Source organism: Trypanosoma equiperdum (genome assembly GCF_001457755.1).
Source record: "Trypanosoma equiperdum strain OVI genome assembly, contig: ctg_376, whole genome shotgun sequence".
NCBI lineage: Eukaryota > Euglenozoa > Kinetoplastea > Trypanosomatida > Trypanosomatidae > Trypanosoma > Trypanosoma equiperdum.
Genome location: NW_027124283.1, coordinates 666 through 919, shown reverse-complemented (window position 1 = coordinate 919; position 254 = coordinate 666). Strand labels below are relative to the sequence as shown.

General features: G+C 45.3%; 1 pseudogene across 1 annotated transcript in view; it reads left to right on the top strand.

Moving 5' to 3' along the window:
• The first annotated feature begins 1 nt into the window (after position 1).
• Positions 2-254, top strand: part of TEOVI_000154200:pseudogene — a 632-nt pseudogene continuing 379 nt past the window's right edge. Inside the window, 2 exon segments of the mRNA in view lie at positions 2-247; positions 250-254. The exon segment at positions 250-254 is cut by the window's right edge and continues 379 nt beyond it. Coding sequence covers positions 2-247; positions 250-254 — 251 coding nt within the window.

Here is a 254-nt window from a genome sequence, read left to right as displayed (position 1 = left end):
TCGGAATCCCTTCCACAGTAACACGATAACAGAAAATACCTCAGGGTTCCTATCCTCTCCCCCACGTGGTTGCCACCAAGCCCTAAAATCAGGAATATCCTTGAAGAAGTATCCCGTTCAGAATGTATCCCTTATTGTTTCCATAATAAGCTGTATTCGCTTTTGCAGTGAGACTTGTTTGTGGATAAATTTTCCAGAAGCATCTCGTTGTTGTTGTTCTCGTTTTCGCTCCTCCGGGGAGCAGCGTGGGGTTT